The 16818-nt window shown below is 41.8% G+C and overlaps 2 protein-coding genes across 4 annotated transcripts; both read right to left on the bottom strand.

The window, feature by feature from the left end:
- Positions 1–45: 45 nt before the first annotated feature.
- Positions 46–4854, bottom strand: LOC112250987 (retinal Mueller cells isomerohydrolase). 2 transcript variants are annotated; one of them, XM_024421571.2, is made up of 14 exons: positions 4715–4854; positions 4257–4339; positions 3978–4128; positions 3507–3614; positions 3266–3407; positions 3031–3178; positions 2860–2941; positions 2557–2689; positions 2292–2431; positions 2074–2203; positions 1832–1946; positions 1587–1681; positions 1356–1467; positions 46–1127 (listed from the first exon to the last, which is right to left on the bottom strand). In XM_024421571.2, the coding sequence occupies exons 1-14, from the start codon at positions 4723–4725 to the stop codon at positions 979–981; spliced, it is 1599 nt and encodes a 532-aa protein (XP_024277339.1). In that variant the 5' UTR covers positions 4726–4854; the 3' UTR covers positions 46–978. The 2 variants fall into 2 exon arrangements, with proteins under 2 accessions (XP_024277339.1, XP_042178097.1); XM_042322163.1 differs by having other exon boundaries at positions 47–1127; positions 4650–4846.
- An 817-nt stretch (positions 4855–5671) lies between these two features.
- depdc1a (DEP domain containing 1a) lies at positions 5672–16200 on the bottom strand. 2 transcript variants are annotated; one of them, XM_024421569.1, is made up of 12 exons: positions 16032–16200; positions 14145–14410; positions 10639–10783; positions 10440–10558; positions 10223–10353; positions 10079–10126; positions 9798–9935; positions 8213–9220; positions 7579–7751; positions 7309–7485; positions 6730–6918; positions 5672–6536 (listed from the first exon to the last, which is right to left on the bottom strand). In XM_024421569.1, the coding sequence occupies exons 1-12, from the start codon at positions 16080–16082 to the stop codon at positions 6393–6395; spliced, it is 2589 nt and encodes an 862-aa protein (XP_024277337.1). In that variant the 5' UTR covers positions 16083–16200; the 3' UTR covers positions 5672–6392. The 2 variants fall into 2 exon arrangements, with proteins under 2 accessions (XP_024277337.1, XP_024277338.1); XM_024421570.2 differs by lacking the exon at positions 8213–9220.
- Between the last annotated feature and the right edge of the window lie 618 nt (positions 16201–16818).

Here is a 16818-nt window from a genome sequence, read left to right as displayed (position 1 = left end):
CTGGCACTGATGTTGGGCAATTAGGCCTGGTTTGCAGTCAATGTTCCAATTCATCCCAAAGGTCTTCAATGGGGTTGAGGTCAGGGCTCTGTGCAGGCCAGGCAAGTTCTTCCACACCGATCTTGACAAACCATTTCTGTATGGACCTCGCTTCGTGCACAGGGGTGTTGTCATACTGAAACGGGAAAGGGCCTGTCAAAGTTGGAAGCACAGAATCATCTAGAATGTAATTTTATGCTGTAACTAAGGGGAACTAGCCCAAACCATGAAAAATAACCACCGACCATTATTCCTCCTCCACCAAACTATGCATTGGGGCAGGTATAGAGTTCTCCTGGCATCCTCCAAACCCAGATTCGTCCATCGGACTGCCAGATGGGGAGGCGTGATTCATGACTCCAGAGAATGCAGTTCTTGTGCTGACGTTGCTTCCAGAGGGTGTTTGGAACTCGGTAGTGAATGTTGCAAGAGGTGATTTTTACGCATTTAGGCAGTCCCATTCCGTGAGCTTGTGTAACCTACCACTTCACGGCTGAGCCGTTGTTGCTCCTAGACATTTCCACTTCACAATAACAGCAGTTCACCGGGGCAGCTCATAACAGGGCAGATATTTGACTGACTTGTTGGAAAGGTGGCATCCTATGATGGTAGGATGCCCCATTGAAAGTCACTCAGCTCTTCAGTAAGGCCATTCTGCCAATGTTTGTCTTTGGAGATTGCATGGCTGTGTGTGCGATTTTATATACCTTTCAGCAACGGATGTGGCTGAAACAGCCAAATCCACAAATTTGAAGGGCTGTCCACATACTTTTGTACAGTGCATATCACAACATTGATTTTGAAACTAAGCCACAAACAGGTTACATCAGTGATATATATATATATATATTTTTTTTACATTCCCAACAAAGGTTTTAGTATTATTATTATCCCTTTCTCCTGTGGAGTGGTATTGTAGATGTGTTTGAGAATGTAGTCCTAAGGCTTGTACATTCCATGGAAGGTGACAGGGATGATGACCTCCACCTCAGCCCGTGCGATCTCTGTCAGGTCTCTAGCATTGAGGATGAGGAGATACCCTGGCCTCTGGTCTGCTCCAGGGTTCACCACGATGCTCAACAACACCCCTAGGAAGAGGGAAAAGAGCAGTGTCACATCTACAAAAAGAGAGTCCTCCCACCTCAACTCGTATCACACCTCAAGTTGTATAGTATTGGTATGTCGGCCTTTTACATCACACTAAGGTGGATCCTGCTTAGGTAAGTCATGCTACCTGATCAGTTAAATGTTAAAGACCACATAATTGTGGCTCCTGTCTATCATATTATAGAATCGCCTAAAATCCCTCTGTTTACCGTCATCTTCCTCCACAGAATCTGGGGTCTGCACAAAGATGGGCTCTGAGGGGTAAGAGTCTGGCTCCTGCCACACCCACGTATCCTTAGTCTTCACGTTCAGTTTGCAGATCTACAGCATGACACAATCAAAAACGTACTCCCAGAATGACTATTAGCAGATTAGTCTAATCATAAACCTCAGACTTGGCTAATGCATCACCAGCGTTCCTGTCTGCATGCTATACTCACCCTGTCAGGGATGAAGTGGTTCAGGCCCAGTCCATAGGCATAGCTGTAGTTCTTCCCAGAGAACTTACTGTAGTTGATCTGAGGGAACTCAAAAGCTGCAATGATAAAGGAATTCAAATGACTGATTTAATCGAACGAGGAAAATCTTTTGACTGATGACAGATGAACAGATATTTAGTGGCATTAGATGGTATAAGAATAGGGGAGCCCTCAAGGTTTAATGAAACAAGCTGCATGTGTGTTACCTTGTCGTGGTCCAGAAAACAGAACCTCAGGCTCCAGCCAGATGGTTCCATCGCTGCGCATCACTGCAGTGGCTGTGGTGTACGGAAGGGATATCAGATTCTTCCCCTGTTCCTCCTGCAAGTTCAAGTACAAACAGGAAAAACTTAACTGGTTTAGTCCTCCTCTATCCTGAGAGGATAACATCAAAGCAGTGATAACTCCTTACTCCAGAAATGACTAAGATTAAGGCCACAACACTTACCTTGTGGACGTCCATGGGCAGAACGTATCGCCGGACCTCTGGCTGAGGTGCCCTCATAGCAGCTTTCTTCACTTCCTCCCAGTTCTCCCGCAGGTTGGCCAGATATAGGTAGTTGTAGACAAACTCATGGCTAAAATTGAACAAGAGAAAGAAGCACTGGATAAGTGTCTTGTACATATGTTCTTCTCAAGTCACTACAACAACTGGTCAGTATTCACCCTTTCCAAGTACACAGGTCAACAATGATGAAGCCATCGTCCTCATAGCTGTTGATGTGATGGAAGAGATTGAAGGCAGAAGTCCTGAATTTATGCTCTATGTATTCAGCTGGGTCCTTTGTAGCCAGATGGAACCATGTCTAGATGAAAAGGGATACTGTTAGCTAGTGTTGAAGACAGATTATTTTAGTATCAATAAACATTGGAATGCTAACAGCCCTTGAATACAGTTTGACAATAGTGGTCTAGGTGTTCCTTTACTTACGCCCATGGTTTCGTTTGACTCAAAGCAATCCATGTAATTTGTGCCCCAGATGCTCCAAGCGGTCAAGAATTTTAGAAGGTTTATCTTCACTGGAGTCTCAACGAAGACAAAGTAGTTCTCTGTCATTCCAAAGCTGATGGAGGATGCAGGAAAAGTATTTTAATACATTTAAATGTGCAATAATGTTACAAGCAAGAATGTGAACTCCAGGGGCCTAGTTATCCAAACGTTAACAATCAAGTCAATTATTTGTCTGTTCTATTCCTAGAAAACGGTATCCTGACAATCAGCAATGTCACCAACCTGTGAACATAGGAGGGCTTGAATCTCTCACTGCTGGGGAGCTGCACAAGAACCTTGGACTTTGCAATGGGATCTGACTTGTCTGAAAACAAGAATCACAACCAGATAGCCATTTGATTTAGGGACATCTCACTTCCAGAATATAGTATCAATGCTGTATACAGAACTAACCTTTTGGTGTGGGAGGAATTTTGACAATGTTGTAGGCCAGTGACATATTCTTCCCAAAACAGTTCCCAATGTTGTACACCGTTCCATCACTTTCAATGTGTGGATGAGCCGTCACGCCATTGACCGAGAGGTAGTCACACAGGTCCACCTGGAGAAAGAGTTTGAGAGACTTTCTTTGTGACGAGAGTTCTTATGTTCACTCAATCTGATGTCAGCCAGAGGGAGCAGCACATACCCTTTTCAGAGTCTCCAGTGTGTCTGGGTCCACTTTGGTGATGTAGTTGGTTTCTGTGCAGGCATAGAAATCCTCACCAACAGGGTACACGTTCACTAAGCAATTATCTGTCACCTCAATCCCTTTGAAGTAGGTGAAAAACCTACAAAGACAAGAATGGACTATTTGAATGTTGCGTCTAATAACGAAGTCATGACACATGAGTGTTTAACTTGATTATCATAACATGATAGCAAATCACCTTGAGAATATATTTTTGCAAGGATCTGGGTAGGCTGCTGTTCCGAACTCCGTGATGACCACTCTTTTCTCTGTCATGGCTCGCACATAGGCATCTGTTTTGACAAATCTTTAGAGAAACAGTAGTTAAAAACAATAATTACAACCAATATTCAAACATGTAGCTTGGAACATACAGATTGGGAATCGATAGGCCCACTTCTGTTTCAGCTCTTTCCAAAGCTTTTGAGAGCAGCAGTAGGTCACTGTGTTTTAGTATTCACTGTTTTAATGAGAAACAGTCCTCACTGAGGTTTCTCAAAACATTCCAGTCAAATTTATGGGCCGAGGGGAACATTTCACAAAACTACACAACTACCACCAGTGTGTAGTGTAAAATTATTGCATGCCCTCATAAAATATATATTTTACTACCTCACGGTTGTAAAGTGTTACACATCACTGAAGTCAACATCAACACAGAGGGCCTTACTTCCGATAGTATGTCACATGGCCGTTCTTTAGGTCAAACTTGTGCATGAGGGCCTGGCCATCAAAGAGGTGGTAGAAAGGCTCAGCCCCCACCTCAAACAGGCCGGGTCCAAGACGCAACAGACTGCCGCTCAGCCATTCTGGGATCACACCTGAACACAGCATGAAATGATCCATGTTACCCTGTTGTGCTCATTCCGCTCTTAACCGCCATAAAACCCCAAACCTTCTCGCTTGTAAACCAAAGGGTAGTGGAGTCTCAGACCTGTTCCTCACATACCTACAACCACAGCAGGAATGGGCTCATTCAACTCTTCACATGTCTCAAAGATTTTCTTGTAGCCACCAGCCGGATGCTCAATTCTGAAAACCAAACAAAATTACTCCATCAAATAGAAACATCTATTCACATGAAATCCTAGGCGGCTGATCCAACTAATCTTTTCAGACCTAGAAACACTTACATTATTGCCTAAATTAAGTTTTAGTTCAAAACAAAAAAAAAATACAATCCGAGACCAGAACACACATGTTCAACTGCTTTACACTAGCATGCAGCAAAAAAGTCATGAGAAAAATGCTTTGATCTAAAAGCTTTGCACAAGAACAGTTACTCAACTTAATACTCCTGTCAGTTATGAAAAGTATGCAAAAAAAGAGGTAGTTTACTCACCAACTTATATTCTTGTATGGGGGAAAAGTTGAAGCTAAGGAAAATGTATAAAAGGAGTTACTCACCGACTAACCATTTTCCTATTGACAGTGTGTAGGAAATCAGTCTGAACTGTGGAGTGATCAGCAGCCTTTATAGACAGTTAGATTCCCAGGCAGAGCGCCGGGAGTTTGAGAACCTCCCCCCAAACCAATCAGAGGTCTCTGAAACAAGAATCCCTTTGTACCCAGACCATTCACTTTTCCATGTACTTTTAACCCACCGCCCCAATACTCCTCCTTCAGGAATTTCTCAGCGTAATTAAGACCAGAACCACATTTGCTAACCTGAGCCCACCAACATACCTAAATCAAGATAAAAAAAAACAGGAAAGTAATGTACTTCATTATGCAATATCTTTCTAGCTTGTATCAAATGTTTTACATGTCAGAGAAAGATGTTCCCACAGTATTTAGAACTAATTGGATGGATTTCAGATTAATTTAACTCAAATGTTTTACAATAATCTGTGTAGGCACCCACACAGAGGGTGTTTGTTGTGCACATGTATGATTAACTGGGGGTCTTCCTTTTCTTTATCCCGATCTAGAGGGATGAAGGTCAGAATCAGAGGGACATGCAAGTCATCATCTTCAGTTGCAATGAGCTTAGAATTCTAACAGCAGAGCTCTGCCACATGCACCATGTGTAGTGCAAAGATACATGGAATTCTGTGGTCAGAGTTAACACTGTCTCTCCCTTCTGGTGCCAGACAGACAGTACAAGGACACAGAGGTAAACAAATATGATTAAATAAACACCATCCTAGAACACTAATAAAGGCAAGTACATTTGCACAGTTCGTAAAGAGGATTTTGTTTTACAGTTGAACACTTTATTTTCAAGAACGTTGCATAGTAAACAGATGTTTTGCGGGGAAATAACAATACAAGTCAAAGGGTAAACTTATGTCATTGATGGCTCTTCCTTTGAGGTTAGGTATCCAGCTATAAAGAGGTATTGAGAAAATGCATCTAAATAAGTCCAAAAGTCTCCCTTTAGGTTTAATACTTCATAAATGGCAGTAAAAATACATTTGTCAAGTATATATATGAACCATTGTATTGACTGGTCTAAACTACTGTTTGTTTAAAAAATGACAGAAAATAGTGCAAAACTTCATTATCCCAAATGGCTGAACATAACTAGCCAGGAAAGAAAGAGAAAAACATCCCACACCAAAAATATACAATAAAGTATTTGAGCTCAACTTAGAGAATGTTAATGGAATAAAAATACAGAGAAGTGACAAAACAGAAAAACATGAACAAAGTTCAATTATAAGCATTTCATACAACCCTATGAAAAAAAAAAAACACAAATGCTTGAAGGTTTAAATTCCGTACATTGATGTCAATCGGAGTCTATAAATCTGGATCAACTTCAAAATAAAAGAAAATAAAGAATCGACTCCCAAATTGTCATTTGCTTACAGCTTATACTCCCATACGAGGGCATCATCAATCCCGAATAAATTATTTGGTGCACTAAAGATACATACTGCAGTATTTAGAAATTACACACAAAAACATGACTTAACATAAAACATGCATAATTCAACCCTAAAGAGAAATGTTATAGTTGCAGTCTAAATTGTGGTGGTCCCCCATAGTAGTTTCCTCCCACCTTCCTACATTTAGCTGCCAGGTCTAGTTTCAAGCAACAAAAATATTCCACACAAACAGTTGCATCCCAATTGTACCTTCAATTTCTAATTCCAAAAGCTTTTGGTTTTTTCATACTTATCAGCATTGGAGGTTTGATCTTTGGTTTATCTTCAAAAAGCTGCGCCTCGCTCGCAGTCGTTGGAAATCGGTGAGTGTAAATGTCTGTATACTGCCTCTGAAACTGATGATACAAAAATGTATTAGCTTAGGGGGGTAAATCGTATACAAATGTGCAGTGAGATTACATTTGTACATTTTAGTCATTTAGCAGAGTCTTGAGTGATTTACAAGTGAGTGCATCCATTTTCGTACTGTGTAGTGAGATAAGAGAATACTAGGAAAGTGTTCCCACAACATGCCATCTAACTTGTTACCTGCTTGAGCTTCTTCTTCTTATCCTTCACAGACATGTTCTTGTCTTTGACCAGGCTCTCCAGCAGGTCAGCAATGGCAGCCTGGGACACACTCAGCTTCTGCTCCTCAAACTCCTCGGTACTGATCTGTCTGCAGAAGGAGTAGATGGGCATGGGGGCCTCCACACCACCACTACCTGGGTAGGTTATCTAGAGGAGAGGATAGTCACTTTCAACACGTCACGGTCTACTTTCTTTATTAAAGGTAGACTCAGCGATATGACGTAGATACACAAAGTAAATAGAATAGTGGGTCAATTTCCACAACTAAGAGCTTTGAAGCACGAGGGTAAATTTCACCGCTGTTTTGGTCCTGTAGCTACTACATTGAAAACAGCGTGAAGGGGACACCTTGCACATGCACAGATACTGTGTGACCAGGAAGTCTTGCATCTTGCTCATCGCAATAGCTAGTGTTGCTCATGGCAAAGTAATTTCATTGAGTCTACCTTTAAAATCAATGAAAATTCTATTTCATGACAACTCACGTAACCAACTACGGTATATAATAGATACCTTATAAGAGTGACAGTATTATACCTGTACTTTTCTGAGGTATACCAGGTGGTCTTGGACAGCGTTCTGCAGATAGACTGGCACCTGGAGTATCTCCTGGTGGTGATCCATGAGGAAGGAGACCAGTCTGGTGGCCAGAAGCTCATCCAGGTCCACTTCTTCCTCACAGCCCAGCACGCAGCGGGAGAAGGTATGGACCATCTGGAAACACAATGGGATTGAATAATGGAGTTATGAGGATATGTTCAAATCATCACGCAGAATTGCAAAACCTGTGTTTCTCTCAGCCCTCACCAATGTGCGTGTTCCTATGGCGTCATGGAGCCGAGGCATGTCCACATTCTGACTCATCCGGGAGATCATTCTCATCAGCAGCTGGAGCTTCCTCCGGCTGGCAGGGGGCAGCAACAGGGTGCAGAGCTGCAGAGCCTCAATGGCCACCCGCTCCAACTGAGGCTGGAGGAGACCTTCACACATATACACAATCACACGACTGTACAATGGAATGGCATGTATTCAACCCTTGATATGCATCAGATCAAAACGATGCACACACACCACTAGGACTTGAGGCTAATGAAATGCATTGAAGCGTGTGTGATTTCACTTGGAAGATTAAATCAATGTTATATCTCAATGGCAAAAAGCCCTTGCTTCTCTACAGCAAGAACTGCATTAACTATGTTACATTTAAAAACTTGTACACGTCATCATTAAATGTAATTGTATAGGCATAATACTTTAAACAGGGCAGTTTAAAGTTCTGGAAAGTATCCAGATGATTACAATTGAAATGCTTGCAGTGATAACCTTCTCTTAAAGGACAATTAGAGTCTCACCCCATATTAGTGCAAGCCCAATGAGCAATGTTAGGCCAGGTGTTAAGACATGCAAAAGCACAAACACAAGCATGCAGATGTAGGCTTACTTTGCTCGGAACTCAGACGGCGTGCATAAGTGAACACAGAGGGCAGAGCAAGGGTTGGCCTGGACAGGTCCAGAGAGCTCTGACAGCGCCTGCTAACAGAAGGTCCAGCTCTGAGGTCTCGGAGGTCCATGCTGCTGGCCCTCAGGTTAAGCAGACTGGGACCCCTCAGGCCAACAGTGGAGGAGGAGTCTGGCTTCACGGTGATCTCTGCTACAGGGGCGTTAATACTGAAACAGCTGGCAGACATCCCTCTGTGCTCAGCTATATCCAAACAGGTACCAATGCTCCTAGGGCGCTTGGGCTTCTGACTGACTGAGAGGGTGTCCATTGGTAGCGAGATGCTGCTTCTGGCACCCTCGCTTTTGGAGCTGTGAGTGCTACCCTCTACAGACATCACACCTGAACTGCTGTTGCAACTGGGAGTTGCCATGGTGACAAAGACTTGGGGTTCAGAGTAAGGGTAGCTGTCTAAAACAGACAGAGAGTCAGTTTTATTCTGAGGTTGGGTGCTGTACTTGCTGCCACTGTTACTTTTGCAGGACACCAGACTCTCTGTAGACTGGAACAACTTGTGTTGGGCGTATGAGTCAGACTTAGCTGATTCATCCAGGATTCTCTCCAGGGAACAACTACTGGGTCTTCTGAGCCTAACTGAAGAGGTGCCACTGCTCTCTGACCGTACAAGACTCGGAGAGTTGCCTCCCAGGACATCCCCAGAACTGGCCCTTCGGCCTGTCAGACCCATCTGGGGGACCCTCCCGGCACAGCCCGTCTTCAGAGCTGCAAACGTGGACTGGGCCTTTGAGCTGAACACCTCTCTCATTGGTGAGTCGCCCTCTTCAAAAGCCTCTTTCCGAATTAAGCTCAACAACAGACATTCCGTTGATTTGAACAGGTTAACAGCACCGTTCATGTGAGGGTTTTTGGCAGGCTGGGGGTAGCTGGGATCCTCTTGGTTTTTTCGCTTTCCTCTTTGAGTTTTAGGAGCCACAATGTAGCCACATAAAACTAGCAAGAGACCAGACAAAGACAAAAACAACACTTGTGAAGCCAGCAGGACATAAACAAGAGAGTTGGCACATTGTGGGGAAAGGGAATAGCTAATTGGACATACATGAGTTAGTTATAACAAATGTCACAGAGCAGTCGAGTCACATCCTCTGTTAGGAGGGAAATAACACAAACCAGTTGCAGTTTCATGCTGCTTGTATTGGATCTGGTCAATCTTTGTTCAGTTGCAGAGTGGAGACAAGACAAACTAAATCTTATCAAATAGAGCTCTTATAAAAAAATGAAATTTCATATAGAAGGATGAATACTAGTCCAGTAAACTTTAAAACATTTGCCTGAATTCAATAACCACACCTGAGATTTGTCCTCTACTTTAACTTATAAATGACTGCAAATGTTGATAGCTAAGTTGCAAAAGATGGGAAAATTACATTATAGGTTAATTCAATCCAGGTTTTAGTAACACTTTAGGTTAGAGAGGAACAGGGAAACCCCAAAAATTAAGTTTGTCAAACCATTTCACCTCATGGTCATTTATGCATTCAATTTTAAAGCTTGCAAAATGCATACATACCCAAGATGTTGACAAACAACTCATAGTACTCAAATGTAAGAAGTGGCTGAGGGAGGCTGTAGAAGTAGTCAGAGACGGTTTTAAACACATCCCTCTCAAACCCAGGATAGGATGGCTGGTTGGAATCATACTTCGGCCCTAGAAAGGGTTCAGTGACATTTTTTAGATGTTGGTCTGAAAACATAGCTCTCCTATTGAGAGCCTAGTCTTGTTTTGTGTGAGGTGAAATCTATTTCTCAATACAATATGCCACTAAAACTGTTGAGTAAAATCTTACTTACAGTTTGCAAGACATTTCATTGCAGACAAGACCCAGTGTGGGAGGTCATCTGTGGAGAAACGGCTAATAAATGACCATGCATCTTACATTTTGCGTGCATTGTGTACAGAGTGCAGATATAAATCAGAGAAAGAATAGGCTATACCAGTCTTGTCCTCAAGTGTAACAACCCCATGCTTGTTCACATTGGTCATGTTGTACACAATGTTTTGAGAATTGATGTGTCTTGGATCCAAAACATCCTCAAGCGCAGTCAATCCCAATGTTTTCTGAAGGCTGAAGGAGTAAAGAGGCAATGGAATAAGGATCTACTCATTAAAATGAGTAAGAATGATTTTAAATAAATGAAGAGTGAATCTTACTGTGTGAGAGTGATGCCTCTCCAAACATCCTGAATATCTTCCTCTGTTAGTGCTCTGGCCTGGACCACTTCAATCACAGGCTCAGTCTCCATATCTTGTTTTGATGGATCCACATTTTCCTGTGAGAAACAATTTCTCAGTCAATTATGCGGGCAAATCATACTGGGGGAACATTTTCTAAAATATCAACAATACTTACTGTAGTCTCCTTGCCAGGTTTCTTGGAAGTCCTACATTTGAAGAAGCCTTCCTTTTCTTTCATTGAGAAACTCTTCTTTACTGATGCAGGCCCTGACACAGGTGGGCGATGGGGAATTGGTTTCAAAGGAGATGTTGAAGCAAACCTAGGACAGCAAAGGCGAAATGCTACAATTATTTCAATGAAACACCCTAAAAGATTACTTAGGCCAGAGATGGTAGAGAAAGCGAGACATCCCACTCCCTCATTCTTTCGGGGTGGGATCGCACTGGTCTGCTTATTGCCCCCACCCCGCGGAGGGGGTGCCCCAGAGATTGTAGAGAAAGGAGTCATCTCCCTGGCTCAATTTCTGGTGTGCATGGATAATACACATATGACATGTCTTAACGTGACCACACCCCCCGAGTAAGGTACAGCCGTAGGGCACTCCCATGTTAAATTGCCTACTTTAAGCCGACAATGTCTACTCTTTTATTGTATCATCATATAAAAATTGTGGAAATTCTCGGTTGGTCATCTAACATACTTCCATGTTGTCTTAATCAACAAACTACATCATACCTAAAAACACTTTCATTCTAGATGTAAAAATGTTAGCATGAACAGAGACTGTTGCATGGAATGTATGTCACAATTATCAGCCAAAGAGCAAATTCCAACAGACTTTCTTCAATAAGCTAACTAGCCATGCTTTTAAGATGCTGAAAAGCTATTGTGTCCTGTTTTGTTTGAATGGAAAGAAAGACCATCTAATTCAGTTTAATCAACTGCCCAAGGACCAGGTTAGACAAACCTTATTGTTTCAGGCTATTGATGATGGAAAGCTGTGGGCTCCGGTTACTCGGTACATTTGTGTGTTCAACCACTTAATCACCGGTAAGTCGCTTTGCATAAAGCTTGCTAGGTAGCTTGTAGTATGGACTAGTGAGCTGTATCTGTCCAAATAACAGCTATAATATTCTTATGTATTTTAATATTTGTGCAAGCCTGGAGATTCCACCAAGTAGGTGTAAACATCACCATAGGCTACTTTTGTTAGGGCCATTTGTTAAGGTTGTATGCCCAGCTGGACTCCGGCAAGTTGAAAGGACATACAGTGGGGCAAAAACTATTTAGTCAGCCACCAATTGTGCAAGTTCTCCCACTTAAAAATATGAGAGAGGCCTGTAATTTTCATCATAGGTACACTTCAACTATGAGACAAAATGAGGGGGGGGAAAAATATATATATATCAGAAAAATCACATTGTAGGATTTTTAATGAATTTATTTGCAAATTATGGTGGAAAATAAGTATTTGGTCACCTACAAACAAGCAAGATTTCTGGCTCTCACAGACCTGTAACTTCTTCTTTAAGAGGCTCCTCTATCCTCCACTCGTTTTCTGTATTAATAGCACCTGTTTGAACTTGTTATCAGTATAAAAGACCTGTCCACAACCTCAGTCACACTCCAAACTCCACTATGGCCAAGACCAAAAAGCTGTCAAAGGACACCAGAAACAAAATTGTAGACCTGCACCAGGCTGGGAAGACTGAATATGCAATAGGTAAGCAGCTTGGTTTGAAGAAATCAACTGTGGGAGCAATTATTAGGAAATGGAAGACATACAAGACCACTGATAATCTCCCCTCGATCTGGGGCTCCACGCAAGATCTCACCCCGTGGGGTCACAAAATGATCACAAGAACGGTGAGCAAAAATCCCAGAACCACACGGGGGGACCTAGTGAATGACCTGCAGAGAGCTGGGACCAAAGTAACAAAGCCTACCATCAGTAACACACTACGCCGCCAGGGACGCAAATCCTGCAGTGCCAGACGTGTCCCCCTGCTTAAGCCAATACATGTCCAGGCCCGTCTGAAGTTTGCTAGAGAGCATTTGGATGATCCAGAAGAAGATTGGGAGAATGTCATATGGTCAGATGAAACCAAAATAGGACGAGTTGAGTTTACCAAAAAGTTGTGTTTGGAGGACAAAGAATGCTGAGTTGCATCCAAAGAACACCATTCCTACTGTTTATTTTTAAAATAATTTTTAAACCTTTATTTAACTAGGCAAGTCAGTTAAGAACAAATTCTTATTTATAAATGACAGCCTAGGAACAGTGGGTTAACTGCCTGTCCAGGGGCAGAACAACAGATTTTGTACCTTGTCAGCTTGGGGATTTGAACTTGCAACCTTTCGGTTACTAGTCCAATGCTCTAACCACTAGGCTACCCTGCCGCTGTGAGGCATGGGGGTGGAAACATCATGCTTTGGGGCTGTTTTTCTGCAAAGGGACCAGGACAACTGATCTGTGTAAAGGAAAGAATGAATGGGGCCATGTATCGTGAGATTGAGTGAAAACCTCCTTCCATCAGCAAGGGCATTGAAGATGAAACGTGGCTGGGTCTTTCAGCATGACAATGATCCCAAACACACCGCCCGAGCAACGAAGGAGTGGCTTCGTAAGAAGCATTTCAAGGTCCTGGAGTGGCCTAGCCAGTCTCAACCCCATAGAAAATCTTTGGAGGGAGTTGAAAGTCTGTGTTGCCCAGCAACAGCCCCAAAACATCACTGCTCTAGAGGAGACTGCATGGAGGAATGGGCCAAAATACCAGCAAGTGTGTGAAAACCTTGTTTTGACTTACAGAAAACGTTTGACCTCTGTTATTGCCAACAAAGGGTATATAAAGTATTGAGATAAATAAGTATTTGGTCAATAACAAAAGTTTCCACCATAATTTGCAAATATATTCATTAAAAATCCTACAATGTGATTTTCTCCTCATTTTGTCTGTCATAGTTGAAGTGTACCTATGATGAAAATTACAGGCCTCTCATCTTTTTAAGTGGGAGAACTTGCACAATTGGTGGCTGACTAAATACTTTTGCCCAACTGTATAGGCAAGCCAACAATAAGCAACTCTTTCAAATAACTACAGGTAGGCAAAAAGTGGAAGTATTTACGCGACTAGCGAATTAGAGCGAGACTAACTTCTCTCACTAGCCAGACAGCTAACCAACGGGCGAAAAAAACTAGGTGTTAACAAACAATGACAAATATAATGTGACATCTTTTCTGTAAGTGTTAACAGGTCAGGTAACAAATTACAGTTGAAGAATAAGTATCATGCAAATCATTTGTTGTGACAGCCAAATGTTAATATCGACAAGATTTATAAAAAAAATATAAAAAATAAAAATAATATCAATTAATGTTTTCAAAGTGTCAGTTTGCTTAGGATGATGCCAAAGTTAGGCTAATTACATGGGAGTAACCTACTCGGGGGCGTGGTCACCTTAAGCCACACCTTGCAGGGTGTCTATAAATAGACCAGATCCAGCCCCCCCCCCCCGTGAGAATATGAAAGATTATGGAGGAACCGTGAGCTCATGCAGGAAAGTATGTTCACACGAGAGAGGGAATGCCCATTTATATGCTGGCTTTGGTCTACATTTTTTACAATGGTAAACAAACAGCCTGATTGAACTATTTATCCACCATCTAGGATTTAGGCTACCTGTAGAGATGGCTGTTGTCTTCCAAATCTTCTGAACCCCATCTGCCCTTCACATCCTCGATCACATGATTTTTGAGGAACTTCTTCAGCAGTTGGATAGTCTGTTGTCTGGTGACATCTGGTCCAAAGTTACTATTGTACCTGAGCAGTTCGTGTAGCCAGTCGACAGCTGCTATGGCAGTAAAACAGTTCCCATATACTCTGAAGTGTTGTCGGTGTTTCCGCAGAGGCATCCCTGCCTTGAATAGCTTTGTGACTTCATTCCACTGCAAATTAAATTGTACTTACAAATTAAATTGTACTTACTCTACCGGCTGTCTGTGAGGTTTGTCCAATTTTGTATTCAGATTTCAATATATAAAAAGTTGACTTTTCCTCCATCCTCCCCTGATTCAGAATATACCATTTTTATTGTCATGGCATGCTTGGCTCAATAGCTACTGACGAGCAAAAACCGAATATCTTATGTTAAACTGACTTTACCTTGGTGCCAAACCGAACCATATACATATCACCTCTCTAAAAGGTATTTCATAAGTATATTTTGTCTCAAATTTCGAGCCGCTGAAGTACAAACCCCACAAACAACCTGTAGAGTATGTTAAAATGGTATTGAATTCAACATTCTTACTAAGGAACATTTACACGATTTCACACCAATGTTTTCAGAATGTATATGAACTGTATCACAGCCGGACTAGTTTTACGCCAGTGTTTGTAAACAAAATAACACTCCAGAACTATAAATGTAACACTATATAGCCTAAAAAAAAAATGTTAAACGATCAGTTTGGTATAATAGATAGTCTTTGCATCCATTGCTCTCAAACTCTAGGCTGTGAACGTTTAGAAACGTCAATCATCGCTTGAGATTTTTGGATTTCGAAACATCATTCAAATAAAACAGATACACTTACTGTAGCAGTTTTGCACACTTCCATACAGCTATGGGTGACTCCATCCCAACAAAACTACCCTCCTGCTACACTTCCAGAATTACGCATACACACAGGTGGTGGACTCGTCTTCCACAAGTGCTGTAACATTTAGATATGGCCATGTGGGAACAACTTCTATTTTCATGATTTATCGCTGAAAATTGAAGTTACGGTCCTAGTTTCCAAAACCATACCTCGTGTTAATTTTCTGATTGTTAAGAGCCCCAGCGTTCATATGTCCCCCATACAGAAGGACACCTTCATCCAATGACTCGTAACGTTATGTGTAATGGAACTGAGAGTCGTGATCGAGGGCTACCATAGTTTTGTCTATTCATTTGAGAGTGATTACAATTCTCCAGCACAATCTCTCATATTTCTACCGAAACAGGGGCGGGGAGTGTTTCAACTACTAATTGCTGATGTGATATCATCCTGACGTCAAATCAGAATAGGAAAACGATCAGGGATTTGTCACTAACTAGCTAATCCTCGGTAACATATTGCTGGCCTAAAATATGTAGGGCTGTCCGACTCTGTAAAAAACACCGTTACATTGTGAGTGATCTGCACAGTTCTAGCCAGTTTGCAGCATAGCTAACGTTAGCTAGCCAGTCAGACAGCCAACCAACCCACCAAAGTTGCAACATACTAACGTTAGCTAACTAGCCAGCCTATTTGCCCAAATTACAGCATAGGTAACTAGGTTGCCCAAATTACATCATAACTACTAGGTTGCCCAAATTACATCATAACTACTAGGTTGCCCAAATTACATCATAACTACTAGGTTGCCCAAATTACATCATAACTAGGTTGCCCAATTTACACCATAACTAGTTCGCTCGTTTGCCCAAGTTGCAGCATAGCTAGCATCGTAACACTAGTTAACGGTTTAACGTTAGCTAGCTAACTTCACAACAAGAACAAGTGTACAAGAAAAGCTTACCAGTTTTGTCGCCCTATAAGGCCCAGGAGTGACAATATGAGAACTCATCATATTGACGCTAGAATCAACGTGCAAACAACCCAAATTATTGTAGTTTGTTGGTTATCTGTGCCACATTGTCGATGCAGCGACCAGTGGCATTCCACACTGTTTAAAATTACGAGCTTTCTTCTGGAGGCAGCTGATTGGACAACATCTTTGTCATGTGACTATTCATAAGGCTGGTGGACAAACGACACAAAAGAGTACTGTGGGATGAAAACAAATAGGCGATACTTTTGGCGAGACTCATGAATGATTACGCAAACTCAGGCAACAATCTATGTAATTTTTATCAGAGATTGTCAAAATGATATCATGTATCAGTAAATTCTGAGAAGCATAACTTTTGAGTGAAACATTGAATGTAGACTGCCACCTGGTGCATGCAGTATGACCCCACAACAAACAGAGCAGTACAGTAGCCTACAAAACTAAAACACGTTAATACAGTTTGTTTAGTTTACTTAACAACATTTAACTATAAATACAGTGATCCGATACTGTAAACATGAACATATATAAAACAGGGATTATAGCCATTCATGAGAGGTAAAGTAGCCATTCATGAACAGGCATGTACTGTTCTTTGATGTGATTGGCATCACACTTTGTGATGGAGTTTTTAGTTTTCTAAACGGTCTACAACAAAGATGTTCGTTAAACGCTGGTGACTAAATTGTGCAAATGGTCCTAAATATTGAAATGAAAATGAAAACAGGATTGAGAGAGGGAAGAAAATTAGTGT

Source organism: Oncorhynchus tshawytscha, linkage group LG05 (assembly GCF_018296145.1).
Source record: "Oncorhynchus tshawytscha isolate Ot180627B linkage group LG05, Otsh_v2.0, whole genome shotgun sequence".
In the NCBI taxonomy this organism is placed as follows: Eukaryota; Metazoa; Chordata; class Actinopteri; order Salmoniformes; family Salmonidae; genus Oncorhynchus; species Oncorhynchus tshawytscha.
Note: the sequence above shows the minus strand (reverse complement) of the source record. Positions and strands in the feature narration are given on the sequence as shown.